The sequence below is a fragment of the Podarcis filfolensis genome, assembly GCF_964270895.1.
Source record: "Podarcis filfolensis genome assembly, chromosome: 2".
In the NCBI taxonomy this organism is placed as follows: domain Eukaryota; kingdom Metazoa; phylum Chordata; class Lepidosauria; order Squamata; family Lacertidae; genus Podarcis; species Podarcis filfolensis.
In genome coordinates this window covers 53,746,197-53,760,520 of record NC_139605.1, presented here as the reverse complement: position 1 = coordinate 53,760,520, position 14,324 = coordinate 53,746,197, and the positions used below count along the sequence as shown (strand labels likewise).

At 45.4% G+C, this 14,324-nt stretch overlaps 1 protein-coding gene across 4 annotated transcripts in view; it reads right to left on the bottom strand.

Annotated features, from left to right (window-relative positions):
* Nucleotides 1-14,324, bottom strand: part of SLC38A3 (solute carrier family 38 member 3) — a 164,600-nt gene that overhangs the window by 28,008 nt on the left and 122,268 nt on the right. For all 4 annotated transcript variants that reach the window (XM_083603439.1, XM_083603437.1, XM_083603438.1 and 1 more), the window contains 3 exons: nucleotides 6,348-6,562; nucleotides 4,519-4,594; nucleotides 3,861-3,976 (listed from right to left, as the gene is read on the bottom strand). In XM_083603439.1, coding sequence (XP_083459565.1) covers nucleotides 3,861-3,976; nucleotides 4,519-4,594; nucleotides 6,348-6,454 — 299 coding nt within the window. In that variant the 5' untranslated portion in view covers nucleotides 6,455-6,562. The remainder of the gene's footprint in view (nucleotides 1-3,860; nucleotides 3,977-4,518; nucleotides 4,595-6,347; nucleotides 6,563-14,324) is intronic.

Below are 14,324 nucleotides of genomic sequence, written 5' to 3'. Positions count from 1 at the left end.
AGTGGCCACCACCAAACCTTGGAGCACTGATATATAAAATTGCACTGTGTGGAGATGCAATGTTTGCAGCATTATTATGAGGCTTTCTGAATCTGGAAGAGCATGATGCTGAGTCAACCTGGCTGTAACTTTTGTGGGAAGGGTTTTGAGTTGTGATACTATGTTTGGAGCTCAGACTTCACTTTTGCTTTGTGGTCTTGGGCACTTCACCTGTCTCCATATTGCCCATCATGCAAATGCCTCTGGGAATCTGAGAAGAAGGGATCAAGCCATGTTGCTTGTTCCCAGCAGCTGTTACTCAGAAGTATACTTTTTCTAGACAGGGAAGCTCCATTAGATACCATGTTTGACAGGGTGTGTGTGTGTGTCCATGGGCAGTGCAGGTAGAACACATTCTGGATGGATGAAGGTGAGGAAAGGTGTGGCAAGACTAAACTTGGGCATAATACCACCACCACAATTTGGGCATAGCAGTACCACCACGGTTGCTATTACCTGGCAGCACAGGAAAGAATCAAACTGAAACAATCTGTGTTATTAATTAGTTGCCGCTGTGCAGCGTCTGGCCATCTGGGCCTCACCCATCCCAAGGGTGTGTTTCTGGACAGGGAGAGATAAAGCCAGGCACACCGCGGGCAGCGACAAGGAAAGATATTGGCAGCAGCGACAGAGGTGCCAGCAGCTGGGTTATCAAGGAAAGAAAAGTGGAGTCAGCTTCAGACATCTCACTCCTTGCGCTTTATAGCTGAGGCAGCTCTCCAAGACCCTTCAACTTTTGGCACTAATTGGCAGGCAATTTGGTACACAGGACAGGGCTGCTGAGCTGCTGCTGAGAAGGCAGGCATGCTGCTGTCAGTGGACTGCTCAGGGATGGGCTGACACTGGGGGGGGGGCGGTCACATCAATGATAAGACACAAGAGAATTACCCTTTGGTGTCTCTCCTTCTGAGGTGCCATGAGGGGACAAAGACTGTGGCAGAAGGACTCTGAGTGAGAGGCAGGGAAATGTAGATCTCCCAGGGTAGGAGAGTGGGAAAGAAAACCTCCTAGGTGAGAGCTAGGAGGATGTGCGTTTCCTGTGGAGTGGAAATTAAGAGCTAGTTGTGTACAGACAAAATTACTGTATAGGACTAAAGTTTTGTGCTAAAAAAAACTAGGCAAAAATTTGGGGGTCATCTTATACACGGATAGTGAATGCAGAGGGGGTCGGGCGGGCGAGCGATAGTGGCAGCAACCTTCTCCCAAAAAGCTAAACAACTCAAGAAATACTGATTTATTAATTTCAGGTTAAAAAAAATAGGGGTTGTCTTATACATGGGGCATCTTATACATGGAAAAATATGGTATATGCATTTGTACAGTTACCCCACTTTCAATATCTTGCTGATGATTTACCTCTCCCTTATTTTTCAGGAGGCTGTCGTTAGATAACAGACTGTATTTTATAGGAGTTGTGGAATTTATTGTGAGATGTTATTGTGTATAATTTGGCATTCCTGCTTAGTATGCATTCATGATTTACAATTGTGTATTATTTGTTACTGTGTAACTCTTTTAATTTTTTGTATTGAATGCATATTATGTATTAATATATGTATATTGTTTATTATATTCTATGTTGTAAACTGCACTGTGGTCTATTGTCAAAGGGATGTATACAAACTTTCAAAAGGGATGAATGAATGAATGAATGAATGAATGAATGAATGAATAAATACTGTGAGAAAATCACCTCCGTTTCCTTGGATTCCAGGATTCTATTATTGAGTGCCAGGGCCAAAGATATGACTCGCTTGTGCCTGCTGACTGCCAAGGGTGGTGATGCCCGGATAATTGGCATATTGAGATTGATCACTCTCTATTCCTACTGACTATGAATGGTTCTTCCTCCTCACCCTGCCCCAGATACAGCTTAAGGCCTATAAGCCAAACTGACAGTGAGTTTCCTCTCAGCCCCTGCTGAAGGTAGCTGCCTCTGCCTGCTGCTTTGTTTGCATAGTTGTGAGTGGTGGTCATATCCCAGAAAGGGGGAGACAGAGAAAGGGACAAAGGGAAATTGGTAACAAATGAGGGGAAAGTCAACACCTGCAGTGCCCTCAAATGTTTAGTTGACCTAGCAAGAGGCCCCATGGGTGGTCAGGAGTTGGAACATTATATTTTCAAGCCCAAGATAGCAACACTGCGTGTACCAACTTCAAGTGAGCGCCAGAGGAAAAGTGCTCAGCTAGGCTGTGCTGTCATGTGCCGCCTTCTGGCAGGAGAAGGGCCTTCCCTTTTCTCTAGGGACCCTGACAAGAAGGGCTACCCAGTGCCACAGAGGGCTGAGTGAGCCACCTACAAGGGCCTTTTATGTATTTCTGCCTGCTGTTCCTTCCACTTCACAGGCACTTCCTTTCTCCCGTTGGAGGGCATGTTAATGTGCCTAAAATGACTGCGGCCAACAAAATCTTTGTTTCACACCAACAGCTTTCTAGGTGATGTGCAAAAGAGAAAAGCCCACTGTTCCCAGTACCAGTGGAGTCTCACTTTGCTTATATTCCTTCCTCCTGCCCCGACTGGACTTCTTCGCTTGGCTCTCCATTCTGAAGAGGTGCATTCTGGGTAGTTCCCCAGGCCTTTGCCCCTCCTGGTTCTAAAAGCCAGAGGAAGGAGGAAGGAAGGGGCATGGGAACCATTTCAGTAGCCCACGTTGTGGAACTCAACTGCCTCAGCACTTCTCAAATCATCAATAGGCTATAGTCATGTTTGCCCCTAGGCAGGAGGCCCCAACCTGCCCCAACCCACCTGCCACTACCCACACAGTATAAGCCTAACAAGCCTCCTTTGTCTCTTCCGTCCCAAGCCCAGCTGTTTTCTGATTCAGGAACCACTCTTGCCAATGACCTTAGCTCCAAACAGAGGAGGAACACTCAACTTTTCTATTCAGAGGATATAAGTCCAGACTGTCCCCGCACCACCTCAATGAGGGGAAACATCCAACTGCACCCCAGTCCTCAGCACAGCGGTTTCTAATCATGCTGGGAAGCATGCTACCTCTTGCTACCGCATTTCCAGGAAAATGTAAATCAATGTTCTCCAGTTTAACTATAGCAAAGCCATTAAGCTGCACTAGAAACACTGGGCATGTCTTCTTTTCTTTTTTGCAGTTCCCAAAATATCAAGATTTTCACACTTTTGTACTATGCAAATCCCCGAAATATCAATTTAGAAAGAAAGCTATGTGATATATCTTTTTTTTTAAGTCATGTTTATGTGATAGAATTTTAGTCTCAAAAATGGAGCAGAAAGGGCTAAGCAGAGTATTAATGAGTGACATGTGAATGCTGCTTGAAGCAATCCATATGTAGTGCTTCTCCACATTTATTTTATTACATTTATATCTTGCCTTTTCTTCCATCATGGATCCCAAAGTGGTGTACACAGGTTTCCCTGGAGGTCTCTCATCCAGGCACTGACCAGACCCAAAACTGCTTAGCTTCAGAAAGGTGGTAGCCTCATGTGCTTTTGGACCATCCCCTGAGACATGGTGGGTAAAGCATACAAAGCTATGGCAAGGAAAGACTCCCTGCTGCCACCACATGTGCAGAGCCAGCTCAAGCAGAAGAATGGAGAAGAGGAGGCAAAAGGACAGGAAAGGGATGGCTGGCAAAATCTTAATCTAAAGGAGGCCTTCCTAGCACTGAAGGGATATCACAGCAGTAAAACTAATACCAGTTTGATGAAGCAATTTAAATGCTAAATCCAAAATGATCCAAAAGGACAGCATTTAGAGCAGGATAAGATCAGACTGCCCAAGCTACTAGTGAGATATAAGGGGATGGTATGCATATATTCATAGCTCTTCTGGAAATGGCACTTACAGAAATAGGAGGATACCAGTGTTGGCCATGGCATATGCCAGACCGAGGATCCCGCTGCCCATAATGGCATTGCTGAGGTTGAAGACGGACATCCCGAAAGAGGTCTTTCCTTCAAACTGTAGGGAAAGTAAAATAGGCAGAGAGAAAGTCAGAAAGAGAGTCTGCTGGTAAGGAGTTGGAGCTGCTGTCTTCTCTCCTCTTCCCCAGCCCTCTTTGGCCTATTCCTCCCCATATGTTCCTTACATTAAGTTTGGGAGGGGAAATGTTGAGAAGGGTGCTATGGAATCCTGCTCCCCCTAGAATGATGTCTTAGTGCAGTTCCCAGAATTCATGTCTGCAACTAGCTTTCCTCTCCATCTTTCCTACAGGCAAGTTCTCTTGCCTTCCATTCTACCCCCCCCCAAACTAAATGATGAAGACTACGGAGCCATATGGCTCTCTGACGAGGTTGGATTTAGCCCAAAGGCTGGTAATCCCTATATTGGTAGGTAGCAATTGATGGTGGATGGCTTTCTGGAATGGAGTTGCATGGCTGCTATCTAACCCATTTGCAGAATAATACCGGCCTCACATGCCCCACTGCTTTGACACCTTAGCTCCCAACCAAACGAATTTAAGAGACCTGAGCCTCTGTATTGTGAAACTGTACTGTACTTACATCAGTGAAATGAGTCTGTTTCTTTTCAGCACCGTGTGGAAGGAACTCCTCCATCTCTGGCTGGTTGTCATCAAATCTGGATGGTGGGAAAGGACAATGCTTGTTAAAGTGATTACCCTCCTCTTGAAAGTTTCCCTACTAAGAGCTTGGGCACATGGGATGGTGGTCTGCAGAGTATCCTCTTATATACCCATTGTCTGCTTGCTTAGCCAAACTGGGCAGATATTAGAATCTTCAAGAGTCTTCCCTTGCAGTTGGTCAATGTATAGCCTCTGCCGATTCATACGTTACGAAGAAAAAGAGCTAGGCATTGTTAGAACTCCGTTTGACCGAGCTACTCCTCTGGTCGAGTCTTCGGAATCTCCTCTGATGGTGATTAACGACCTAAGCCTTTAATGAGGTTTCAGGCATGTTCCCTCATTATGCAGAGTATCCAAACAGCAGAAGGAGATGGAAATATGAGCTACATCGCTACATTTATTTCTAACTACGCAGGACAGAAAAGAATATATATCTGCTCTCTGTGAGAGTCAGTGAACCAACTGGAACAAAGAAACAGGAAACTAGCAACATCAACATCCGTTTCCCATCTCCTGTAAGACTTCCAACAGTCTGGAATGTAAACAGAGTCTTGTGACTCCAAGCACTGCACAGTGGCATAACAGAAACCTAACAGGCATCACCAGCATACTGATCACACTGTGCCCCAAATCTCCTTATACATGCAGGTCCTGCTTACCCAACACAATGTGTTCCCAGGAAATCATTCGTTAGGTGAGCCTTCGCACAACGAGCTGATGATTTCCATTACTTCCTATGGGAACATTTCTAATCCACGATTTGTCCAGTGTCTCTCCCCTTCCCTCTATGGTTTCTTCCTAAAATGACTGCAGCCTACCAAGTAAGGACATAGGAAAACTCTGGCTCTTCAGATATCTGAATCCACAGTGTGCATAGCAAGGTTTGGGTACTAATTCCTTGTGTTTGGATAAGTGATTTTTCACCTAGTGAGTGTTTGGAAAGCAGGGCCAGCGTGTATGTTGAATAGCACTGGAGAGAAAGTAGCAGCATCCTACATTCCAACCACCAGGGTGGCAAGACACAATTACTCAATGCTACTCCTTGATACCAACTCTATGAGAAAGTGTGGATCTGCTGTAAAACAGCACCATCAGCTCACAGAGGTGACACAGAAGCCACCAAGAGAGCAAGCAGGAGCGATAGGGTCCTAAGCCCCCTTGTCCCTCTCCAATTGGCTGTACTGCAATATCCCATCTACACTGCGAAAACAGCTGCAAATGTGATTGGATAAATAAAACTCTAGTGAAGAATTATGTGCTGCAAAGTTTCTCTTCCCTACCCTACCCCTCCTTTTAAAAATTTGTCTAGATCTGGACTGCTAACAGTTCAGCAGAAACTCTTAACAAATAACCGGAGCTGTCTTGACAATTTCACATCCAGTTGTAGCCTTGAAGTAAGCACAGAACAACGTAAGAAAACATAAGAAAATGCAAGAAAAAAGTATGAATTTATAAACTGATCTGTGGGAAGGCCCAAAGGCTCAGCTGTACCAGGGTCCAAAATCACTGTCCTTCATGAGACACTTGCGACACTATCATCACCCACTCACCTGCACTCCAGATTATTGTCTACTCTACTCTAGACTGATTACTGAATGGTGGCCAGGAGTCATTGGCAGTGCTTTGTACTCACTGAAAGAGCTCTAATTTCATGGGAAGGAGAGTGGACTTGTATTGAGGAAGATTTTATTATCTTCAGCCCAGCAATCTCACTCTCAAGTCTAATAGACCAAGGTTGCTATGGCTCACCTGTCATTCCCCACGGAGGGGATGGAGGAGGCATTTAAAGACGAGTGTTTCCCATTCGGCACCAGCTCTACCATCTCCGTCTGGATGGGGATAGCCATGGAGTTCATTTCCGCCCTTCTCTTCTTCCCTGGCAGTGAGCTTTCAGACAAGTAGTGAGCTATACAGCGTGGAGACGGAATCTGCACAGGGCTGTGGTCTCCTTAGCAGTGCTGTGTCTGCAAAGAAACACCCATCAAATCAGATATTTGACCCGATGAAAAAATGCTAATAAAGATTTGGCATAGAGGAATTGAACATGTCCAGCACAGGAAAGAAAATCAGGCATTGCTGTATACATTGAAGGATGGCAGGCATGTGTGTAAGATTGCAAAAGTCTCAGTCACAAGATTATTAATGAGAATTACGGTACTCCCTAAAAACCAGCCATTGTCCAAAATTTGTCCACTTGGGATCACTCCAGAACGATCCTGCTAGAAATGGCTGACAACCGCTTAAATTTCTTTTCTAACCAGCAAATGAATGCATTCCGTACTGTTGATGCTAGTTTGGGTGTAGCAAGCGGATGATGAGAGAGATAACATGTGAGTGGGGAAATCTTCCTTTATGCTTCCGTAGGCCACCTTGTAGGATAGCCCAGCTTTGGAGCATCAGAGCCCTGGCTAGCTTCTCACTCTTCCACCTGCTGGTATATCTCAGTGAGATCCCACTACTTCTATCTTTGCACACAGTGTACCAACAAATTCAAGATACACCCGATAATAATCTTCAGCTTTGGGAGATGCTAATCGCAACCATGATATCATTCATTTGGGCTCTTTCCACCAATCACAGAGTTAAGAGATAGGCTTCAAAAACCTGAGCATCAAACAGCCCAAGTATGTGTGTGACGTTGCTCTCACAATTCCCCACTGCAATACAATCTGCACTGCATGTACCCTGACACTGTAAGAGTGTCAGGACCTCCTGCCCACAAGAAATGTCATTCCTTCCCTGGGGCTGCCTTTCACTGCATTTTCTTTGTAGGCCATCTGCTTCCCCGGGCCCAAACACCCTTGTTCAGGGAAGGCGTCAGAGGCCGGCATGATAAGGCACTTGCCAAGGCCCATATTCCACCAGGGGGCCTGCTGCTGATCTCCAGAGATCCCTGGTCCTGCTCCTCGTTCTTGTTCTTCCAAGTAAGTGAAGGCTGAGACTAAAGCAAGGAGAAGCAGCACCACTCTCCATCTGCCTGATGAAGCTCAGGCCCAGAGGGAGAGAGCAAGCAGACGGGCAGTAGAAAGACGGGGGTCCCAGTGATGCCATATTGCCGAAGGACCCCACGGAGCTTGTAGTGTGTACTGCCCTTGTTTGTCTTGCGCCCATCCCCTCCCTTTAGGCGTTGCTCCTACCCACTCCCAATAACATCCTCTTCCTTCCTTGCACCCTCCTAGCTGCAAGCATCCTCAGTGTTATAATAAATAATAATATTGGTTTGTTTTTATTTTTGTTTTATTACATACTCTGTATTCTCATTTTGTATTTTTCTGTAGTGAACCACTCTGGGATCTTCGGATGAAGGGCGGCATACAAATTTTAATAAATAATAATAATGGTGATGATGTTTCCCTTGCCGCTTTGACTCCTGCTCCTCCCCTCACTGTGCTTGTCCTTACATGAGACTTACGCCCGCCTGTCTAAATGGCCCCTTTGCAAGCTTCCCATAGAGTTAAGTGTAGCTCTAAATGTCACGCTTAGAAAATCTCCTGGCAACTTCATCTCTGATCGCAGCCATACATCTGACTGGGCTCAGGAGCAGAAAAGATACTTGGCTCACTTCCCTTAGTGTTTAATTTTTAAAATTAGTGTTGCAAAAGTCATGCTCCCTGACCTGGCCAGCCCACTGTAGCCCCACATACTTGAGGACTGTGTAGTTATACCAGTGATCAAGGAAAAGCAGACTGTACACGCCTGCAACGTTCTCTTAAGATTGATCAAAGGCCTAGTCCTTGGTGATTCTTCATTAAAAATTAATTGCCAATCTCTTCCTGAAGCACCCCAGGGTCTTCCATTTTTCTTCCCTCTGTTGCCAAATGATTCCTGTGAAATGCTAGCCTAATTCTTTTCTTTTCAAGACATTGTAAGAGTTGGACACGACTAAACGACTAAACAACAACAATGTGCTGTGTTTTGCATTCATTTCCCACTCTTATTCCAAGGACCTCAGGTTCTTTCTCACCTCTGCCCTTTTGTCACAACAACCCTGCGGGGTACATTTAGGATGAGAAACAGTGAATGGCCCAAAGTCACTCAGTGAGCTTCATGGCTAAGCAGGGATTTGAAACCAGCTCTTCTTATGCTTATCTGACATAGTTACCTGCAAAGGTTTTTGAAAGAATTGAGCTAACAAAGCTTTTTTTGTTTGTTTGGCAAAACTGATTTCTGCTTTATTGGGCATTTAAGAGTGCAGAGAAACCAGTGGTTTGACTCTGGGAATCTTTGTCTGATCTCCTGGTGACAAAGATAAAATTTTAAAAATCAGTACCATTTGAGAAAACTCTGCAAGAGGCACAGTAAGAGCTCTGCAAAAAAGAAAAAAGAAAAAAAAAGAAAAAACAAAACAAAACAAAACAAAACAAACAACTCTCTCAAGCTGTTAAATAGTTCTATTTCTTGCTCCACAGTCTCTCTCTGTCTCATACACATACTCATTTAAGGGTGTCAGTACCAGAAAAAAGCAGAAACAAAGCATGAATGGGCAAGGGAGATAAGTGCTCTTGGATCACCTTCTGATGATCAAAAACATCCCAAACCCTGGTCTTGTTTGCCAATGGAACAGAAAGCAAAATAAATAATTAAATCTGAGCTTATTTTGTTATTCAACACCGCCGGTTACTCATTTCAGATGTCCTAATTGCAACCTCCTTGTAACATATCAAATAGATGCTAACAATAGTTTAAGCAGCAAAACACCAACCCCATCCTTTCCAACAAACCAAGTTTGTGATTCAATCCATTGTACTTAAGAATCCAGTAGGGTGACAAGCTTGAGTTCCCATGCACATCCCTTCCTTTGACTTTTTCCAGGGCACAAAATCAACTGATAGAGAGATGAGAGAACCAGTGGTTGAAAGTGAAAGAGAGCAAATGCAGCAAAACATGACGGAACACCAGAATAGAGTATCAGTATAATGTTAAGGGGATTCCTGCCAAAGATCTAGCCTGCAATCCGAAACACACACTTACCCGGGAGCAAGTCCCACTGAACTCAGCAGGGCTTAATTCTGAGTAGACGTGTCTAGGATTGCACTGCTAATCTACTTTCGTCACTGTAGAGATCAGACTTGGGAAATGTTGGCTGCCCACAGGTAACAAATAAGCCAACCTCAACTGTGATTGTTTGTGACTGACATAGACTCCTAAAATGTCAACATACCCACCCCAACGAGGCAAACGAAAACAACTTTTGTGCTTTTTGTTCCCCCTAGTTTTAGCAGAAGGGAGAACTGAAATAAGCCCTTTCACATTGCTTTTCAAGAAACAGCCCTTCATTCTCTGTAGGGCACCCCATTTTCTGCTCCCAGTTCCTATGCAACAATACTGCCAGGGTTAGAAAAACCCCAAGGCACACCTGCAGTCCCTTTTTACACGACTCCATTACTCAAAGCATTGAGAGTGAGGGTCAGGTGAGGAGGGGGGGATTCACACGTCTTTGTGCTGCGGTGTGAGAAGGACAGGAAGCTTCTGCCATGCTCGATCTTGTTGCAACAGTGGTGTCGCATCACCACAAACATATATACATCATACACTCCATAGACTGATAGGTGGTTTTTGCGGGCACTGGTTTCAACAACCCTTAGGTATGCCTCTGCTGGCTGGATATACCGACAGACTTTCCTTTTCCAGGTAGTTGGACAAACTCCTAACTCCCAGCTCTGACATGGGTGACAGTGGATTTTGAGCGCAGGTAGGTCTCATGACTATGCTCCACAAGGGACCCCAGCAGACCTTTCATTCCTCACACATCCCTATTTACACATCAACTCTGTGTGGCATTTTCAGGAACTCACACGTTTTCTGGGCTTCTTTCAGCTGCCGCACACTTTCCAAGCAATCATTCTGATACAGATATGAACCTCAGGCATTTGGTGTGCCTTTGGTGAGTTTGAGTGACAGGAAATTGGGACTGGAATTGCTGGGAGGGGTGGGTTGAAAGAACATGACACTACAGTCACAGAAGCTGTCAGATGTTGTGATCGTGCAGCTGCATCTAGGGAGGAGCATAGTAGGATTGCTTAACCTCACTGCATGCCTAGTACAGACAATAAGCCTAGGCGGATCCTGTGTCCAATGGGCATTCAACAGAAACTCGATGCCATCCCCTTGCAATCTGTGTCAATGCTTAATTCACGCTCACTGTTAAGAGTTGTGTGCCTCATGAGGGGCCTGTGCAGATTTCATGTTTGGTGCTGCTATTGTAGTTTCCCCACCAATGCCCATTAGCGCTTTCTCCTTATTCACCGTAACCAAGTTACCTCTTAACCTTCCTTTTAGATGCTAAGCAGACTTGAGCTCCTGAAATCCCTCCTTGTGAGCAGAGCAAGCCTCAGCCCTTGGAAGTTCACAGTCACAACTGAACCAAAACTGACAAAAGCACTTGGCCTGATGCCCTGGCAGCATCTCCAACTCCTGTGCCTGGAGCACAAAGGAAGGAGAGAGGGATTCAACATCTAGGAAAGGTGATGGCGGAGGAGACAGGAGGACAAGAAACGTGTTGGCAGAAGCCTGTGGGCTCAACTTATTGCAAAAGGATGCAGAATACTGGCAGCAGCAAGTGAATAAGGAAATGGCAGTGATTAGGAAGGAAATCCTATCTATACAGGCAATCCAAACACAGGGCACATACACACTTGCCCTAATAATTAGAGGCCCTCCTTAATGATGGAGATTAGCTTCTTCGTACAAAATTTGAGAAAACCATAACAGAGGGTCCAATGCATTCTCGTGAAGTTTTTTTCCTAGTACTGCAGGTTCAAAGAAGGTGCTGCATTTAATTTTGCCTTCCTGGAATAACCCAGTACTCATATAAAGGAGGATTGCTGATGCCAATCCCTAACCCTATCCTTTAAAAGCTGAATGAGAAGTTCACCCAGTGTGAGTTCTCTCTCAGCATGAAGACACAGTTGCTGGTTCAGTTGCTCTGAGATTATTTAGCCTGGCTTAGGAACACAAGAAGAGGCTGTTTTATGCCAAGTGAGGCAAATTGGCCCCTCTATCTCAGTATTGCCTACAATTGACTGGCAGTGGCTTTCCAGGGTTTCAGGTGAGGGTCTCCCCCAGCCCTACCTAGAGATGCCAGGGATTGAAACTGGGACCTTCTACAAGCAAAACAAATGCTCTACCACTGAAGTGATGGGTCTTTGCCATAAGCGGTTACATCTCTTTTTGAGTCACATCTTATGTCTCACAGCACAACATGCAACAAAACATAATCCACAAGCGACAAGGCAGATGTGGGTCCTACCCCCTCATGTCTTCTATACTGGTGCAAGACTTTAGGGAAGAGTCTTTTGTTTACATATACACACATCACCCTCAAGCACACAAGCAGAGAGCCCTTGAATGAGCTCTTCGGAATTCTGAGATACAGAGAATTACAGGACTGGAGGGCGGTCTCAAAACAAGGTCAAAAAAAATCTTTTGCTAACAGAATGATGATCAGAACTCAACCGCCACACCCCAAAAGATGGTGGGTTATACAGCCTGTCCTTAAAACCTCTTAATAGAATAAATTCTCCAACATCTGTAGGTCAGATGTACTTCAACCCCTCAGCCCAGCTGCAAGATATTGGGATCCAAGCACTTGTGTGGGAAGACAACGTTTTCACACTCTTCAGGAACGGTATATCACTGCAAATTGCTAACAAAAACAGTGACAACAATTGCATTGTCCTAAGAACAGATCCTCTAGCCCTATATGGAGCTTGATATATGGTTCTTACGGCTCACAGAGGACAATTAGGCAGAGAAAGGGGGGGAGTAAAATGAGGGTTTAAGTGGGGAAATAATGCACCCCGCTTCACCAGAAGATGGAAATATCAGCAAATACTTCCCCTGGTTGTTATTTGGCCACACATTCCTGGGGGAACAAAAGTTCTGCCCACCTGGGCCTGGCAGCGACTGCCTTCCGTGCTAGTCAGGACACTGAAGTCTGAGGGGAGCCGGAGAGACTATAAGAGGCCTGCCAGGCTGTGAAAGCAGCGAGCGCCGGATATGTTGGCAGTCAGCACAAAGTGCCTTCTGTTTGGGCTCATAGCCCTTGCCGGTCGATAGCTGGGAAGCGGCTCCAAGAGACAGAGCATCTTTATAGGCAGTTCATGCCCAAAGTAATGAGGAGGGCTGCACCCCCCACAGCCCCCTCCAGCCTCTTTTCCTTACCAACTCCCCCCGCCCCTGACTTTTTTTCTTCCGCTCCGCCACCCACAGCTCTTGGAAGTTTGCTGTGATGCCTTAAAAACAATCTTGCTATTGGAACAACGTATGGGCCACTTCGTGTGCCAGGACGAGGATAATGACACTGAGGTGAATGTCTGGGACTGATGTGCAAAAGAACTTGGAGCTCAGCTCCCAAACTTTGCCACAGGCTCCGTGACCAGGAATAGGTTGCTCGGAGTCCTTCTGCACCGCAGGCAAGAATTCTCCCTGGCTCCCTTTCCGGGCTTTGTACAGCGTGTAGAAACTACAGCTGGCAAAAGGGGACTCAGGGACTCTAAGGCAGGGATGGAGAGTCTTTTCCACTTCCTTGTGGCCAGAGGGCTGCAAGGCCAGATGAAAGAGTGGGGGGAAACGTAAGCAAGAATGGGTGGGGCCATCACCTTTGACTCTCACCTTTGGAGAGGAGGCTATACTGCAGCCATACAAAAGCAAGAAGTTTCTATACACACACATATACCTACCCTCATATCACTCCTTCTTCTATCCAAGCAAGCAAAAGTTGCCATCACAGTTCAAGGGCATGTTCAAGACAGGCAAAAGAACTCAAAGCAGGTTGTGGAGCAGGGCTGGTGAACGTCCTGGGGGCCGCACTTGACTTGTGGGTCCTCAAGTTCCCTGCTGCCACTCTATGGTCTTGCTGCCACTTGCAGTATACCTCCAAGTGTTGGGGTCTAACTCCACCACTCAGCTGAAGAAAAAACTCAGATGAGGGCAATCATCTATAGCAATTTATGAATGAGATGCAGATTAATTCTCAACACTAAACGTGCAGAATTTCATGCATATCTGGATACCTGTGTCCCATTTCCTCTTCTATTCAAAAAACTCTATTCTAATAACAAAATATAAGTACTGTTTAAACTCCTGGCAAATTGCAGCAACTGTTTATGAGTTCTAAACCCATATACTCTACGATAAAAGGTACACAGCAGCAAATAAGTCTTTGTTTTCTCCCAAGGGCTCCATAACTGCTTTGTTTGTTTATGGTGTTTTTTATGGGGGGGGTGTTTGTTTATCATGAAACAGGCATTTTCAGGCGTTTAGATGAAGAAATTGCTTTTCAGTAGCATCAAAATGTTTCACAACAGCTTTATCTCTGGCAAGAGAGCAGAAGGCAGAGCAACAGATTTCCTGGTATCTGAAATAATAGAAGCTAATGACTTCCAGTGGTCACATTAGGAGTATGGAACTACAGTGAAGTATTCTAAAGCAGTATAGCAGAGCCTAATGCTACACCCAGTGATAAGCACAGGGATGTACTTGGCCATTTCCAATGCTTCCCGCAACCACTTCCAGGATATGGGCTGGCCCAAGACATTTTGCTGCCTGAAGAACAAAGTGCCACCTGCATCCTCCTCCAACATACAACTGAATCTTACCAACACTGATGATGGAACAGCATCCTCTGCCACACCTGAGAGTGGTAGGGCAGCTGAAGAGGTGTAGTCTATGTGACACACAGAACTTTATCCTCCCAAACCTTCCTACCCCAATGTCCACTGTCTT